Source organism: Spinacia oleracea, chromosome 5 (genome assembly GCF_020520425.1).
Source record: "Spinacia oleracea cultivar Varoflay chromosome 5, BTI_SOV_V1, whole genome shotgun sequence".
Classification (NCBI taxonomy): Eukaryota; Viridiplantae; Streptophyta; class Magnoliopsida; order Caryophyllales; family Amaranthaceae; genus Spinacia; species Spinacia oleracea.
Window position 1 is genome coordinate 44,915,291 of NC_079491.1, and position 4,437 is coordinate 44,919,727.

Here is a 4,437-nt window from a genome sequence, read left to right on the forward strand (position 1 = left end):
TGTTAGGTTTTGGCAAAGAGGCGGACGGAGGATAGAGAACAGCTCCGGTTAGGAGGAGAGAGAAAGGGGGAAGGAGAGAATTCAGGAGAGATACGAATTAGGTTTTGAAATGGATGAAATTTAGGTTTTTATGCGACCCAAAATTAAACTAGACCCGTATCCGTATGTATTGACCCGCGAAAATACCCAAGTATGAGGTGGTCTTTCCTGTAAGACCGCCTTATACAAAAGTTTGTAAAATAATAATTGGACACAAATTTTGATAGAATATTAAGTCATTCATGTGGTAATATAAAAAGAAATAAAAATAAAATTTTGAAATATCCAAAAAGTAAAACGTAAAGAACAAAAGGAGACGGAGGAAGTACTATTCTTATTAAACAATAATCGTTAATTAACTGTTTTTCCAAGGGACGTTAATTAACCCTTAAATGAATAAAGTTTTGGACAAATATACAATTGATACAACCTCATCCAAAACAACAAAGCTCTAAAACCCCATAACCATGGCGGTCACCTCTAAAACCCTCCCAATTCCTCCATCACCAGACTCCATTAAACCTCTTAAAATCCACCAACCTAACACCCTTTCTCTCTCTCTCCTCAACAAAACCCACAATCTCTCCCTTCGAAAACCCCCTCAATTCTCTGTACTCAACCCAAATTCTTCCACCGCAACCACCACCGCTACCAACTTCAGCTCTCGCATAACCAAACTTTGCTTCAATGGGAGCTTAGATGAAGCTCTTAATCTTCTCAACTCCGTCGTTAAAGACCTGAACGTATTTGTCGAAGACGAGGCCTTTATCGCCCTGCTTAAGCTCTGCGAGTGGAGGAGAAAGATTAAAGAGGGTTTACAAGTTTATAAGCGTATTCGTGAGTCGAGGAAGGTTCAGTGTTTCGATGTTCGACTTGGGAATGCGTTGTTGAGTATGTTTGTGAGAGTGGGTAATTTGGATGATGCTTGGTATGTGTTTGGGAAGATGGAGGAGAGGGATTTGTTTTCGTGGAATGTGTTGGTTGGTGGGTATGCAAAAGCCGGATTTTTCGATGAGGCATTGGTTTTGTACCATAAGATGTTGTGGGTTGGTGTTAAGCCTGATGAGTATACTTTCCCCTGTATTTTGAGAACTTGTGGGGGTATGCCTGATTTAGCAAGGGGTAGGGAGGTTCATGTTCATGTAATTCGATACGGGTTTGAGTCTAATGTTGATGTGATTAATGCTTTGATTACAATGTATGTCAAGTGTGGCGAAATTTTTAGTGCACGCTTGGTGTTTGATAGAATGCTTCATAGAGATAGGATTTCTTGGAATGCAATGATTTCGGGGTGTTTAGAGAACGGAGAGTGTTTGGAGGGGTTAAGATTGTTTCTAATGATGCGCAAAGTTGGTGTTGTTCCAGATTTGATGACCATGACTAGTGTAGTTTCGGCTTGTGAGGGTGTAGATGATGAGAGGCTAGGGAGGGTAGTTCATGGGTATATTATATCTAGTGGTCTTAGTGTTGAAGTTTCGGTTTGTAATTCATTAATTCAAATGTATTTGGGTACTAGAAATTTGGTTGAAGCAGAAAGAACTTTTGGTATTATGCCATACAAAGATGTGGTGACATGGACCTCAATGATATCTGGTTATGAAGATAATGGATTTCCTGAAAAGGCTGTGCAGACTTTTGAATTGATGGAAAATGAAGGTATCGTGCCAGATGAGATCACCATAGCTAGTGCCATATCAGCGTGTGCTTCATTGAATCTTCTGGATATGGGTATAAAACTTCATGATTTAGCTGTTAGAACAGGATACATTTCATATGTGATAGTTTCCAATACTTTAATTGATCTGTACTCCAAGTGTAAATGTATTGATAGGGCTTTGGATGTGTTCCATCAAATCAAAGAAAAGAACATAATATCTTGGACAGCAATCATCTCAGGGCTTCGCCAAAACACAAGGAGTTTCGAAGCGTTGTTTTACTTTCGACAGATGAAACTTTGTTTGAATCCTAACTCTATCACTTTAATATCAACCCTTTCTGCATGTGGTAGGATAGGAGCTCTAATGTGTGGAAAAGAGATCCATGCGTATGCTTTAAGGACAATGTTGGCATATGATGGATATGTACCAAATGCAATTTTAGATATGTATGTGAGGTGTGGAAGGATGGAACTTGCTTGGAATCAGTTCAATGGATGGGGCAAAGACATTGCTGCATGGAATATTATGCTCACTGGTTTTGCAGACCGAAAACTGGGAATACTTGCTGTGGAGTTCTTTAATAGAATGCTAGCTTCAAATGTAAACCCAGATGAAATTACATTTATATCACTACTTTGTGCTTGTAGTAGATCTGGCATGGTGGGTGAAGGCATGGAGTATTTTGACAAGATGGAAACAAAGTATCATGTTTCTCGAAATCTGAAGCATTATGCTTGCGTTGTGGATTTACTCGGACGTGCTGGTAATTTAGATGATGCATATTCATTTATTCATAAAATGCATCTAAAGCCAGATCCAGCTATTTGGGGAGCCTTATTAAATGCTTGTAGGATTCATCAGAATGCTGAGCTCGGGGAACTTGCAGCACAGAAGATATTTGAAATTGATAAACAGAGTATTGGGTATTATGTTCTTTCGTGTAATCTTTATGCTGGATGTGGAAAATGGAATGAACTTGCTAGAGTGAGGAAAACAATGAAGGAGAGAGGTCTAATTGTTGACCCTGGATGTACATGGATAGAAGTAAAGGGAAAAGTACATGCATTCCTCAGTGATGATGAGTCCCATCCTGATATAAAAGAGGTAAATGCTGTTCTGAAATCCTTTTATGAGAAAATGGAAGAAGCTGGACTGAGTAAGGTTGAGACTCTTTCTGAAAATGCTTCTAAAGCAGAAGTATTCTGTGGTCATAGTGAAAGACTTGCAATTGCATTTGGTCTTATCAATACTCCTCCAGGAACACCTATTTGGGTCACAAAAAATCTTTATATGTGTAAAAGCTGTCATAATATTGTAAAATTTATTTCAAAAGTTGTTCGAAGAGATATCTGTGTTAGGGACACTGAACATTTCCACCACTTCAGGAATGGTGTTTGCTCTTGCAGTGATGAGGATTACAAAGAAACATTGTATGCTAGTAATGCTTCGTGTATATTCTAGTTGTAACTATAATTTCTTCTCTCAATTATCCCAACATATATTTTCTACTGTAAATGGCTTTTCTTCATTTGTAAACGGCTGTATGACCATCAGACTGCTGGTTGCGGCTCTGCTGCTGCTACTACAGTGGTACAATGTCACTCTTACACTGTCCGCATCTCGCTCATAGATCTCGTACAAAAATTCTCTAAACAACCTTTTGAAACAATTTTGTCTCTACAAACTTACTATGTTGGTTGCCACAAACTGCACCACCATTAAATTCCAAAGTGATGACTGATGAAAGCTTTTAGATTCTGCGTAACAATGGTTAGTCCAAGATCCTTTCTTTTTATTTCTAAAAACATTTCATCAGTTTATGCTTTCTAAACTAACTTCATCTCTAATTTTCTGGGGTTGATTAGGTGGATTAAATGGAAGAGCAAATGCTGTAAGTTCCAGAAAACTGTGATGCACACTGCTGTAAATGCTACAGTCTATGCTCTTTAGAGAGCTAGAAATGATGCACTGTGGAATCAGAAGATGTTAAGATAGAAATAAAATAAGTAAGTTAGAATTATACTATAATACAAACTACTAATATCCTAATGTTGATAGAGTCACCGTATTAGTGAGTTAGCTTTACATATTTGAGTTAGGAATAGATACTTAATTTGTACTATATATTTAACTTTGAGATATGAGAATAACAGAGTTTTGAGCTATATTTGACATGGTATCATGAGCCTAGGTTTTAGGTTATTTTTCCGCAAACTTATTTGAAAAAAAAAAATTAATTAATTTTTTGCAATTACGTAAGTTTAAGATAGTCTCCCTTGAAGGCCGGGAGTTATGGCAGAGGGAGACCATGACGAGAACCCAATAACGGCAAAAGAATTTGCCCATGGTAGCATGACAAGCAGTAGCAGTTTGCAAAGCAGCAATTACTTTCGTCCGGTCAAATAAAGCAGTTGAGCAGACACAATCACGTACAGGGGGTATAGTCGACGGACTTGTAGGAGTATCAACGAGTCAAGTTCAACAAATTCTTGACTTGTTGCAACCAAAGACAAAGCCAATGTCGCAGGGTAAAGAAGACAATTTAATTTTGATTGTTGACACAGGAGCATCAAATCATGTCACATACGACCTTGCATTATTGAAGAATGTTCGAACAATTCAGAATTGTCTCGTTGGACTTCCAGATGGGCAATCCGCCAATGCAAATCAAATTGGCTCGGTGATTTTGGAAGGAGGATTGGAATTACATAATGTGTTGTTTGTGCCGCAATTAAACTGC

General features: G+C 38.1%; 1 protein-coding gene across 1 annotated transcript; it reads left to right on the forward strand.

Annotated features, from left to right (window-relative positions):
• Window positions 1-434: 434 nt before the first annotated feature.
• On the forward strand, window positions 435-3,785 carry LOC110798459 (pentatricopeptide repeat-containing protein At1g15510, chloroplastic). Its single transcript, XM_022003634.2, has 2 exons — window positions 435-3,467; window positions 3,563-3,785. The coding sequence occupies exon 1, from the start codon at window positions 507-509 to the stop codon at window positions 3,156-3,158; it is 2,652 nt and encodes an 883-aa protein (XP_021859326.2). The 5' UTR covers window positions 435-506; the 3' UTR covers window positions 3,159-3,467; window positions 3,563-3,785.
• Window positions 3,786-4,437: the final 652 nt, after the last annotated feature.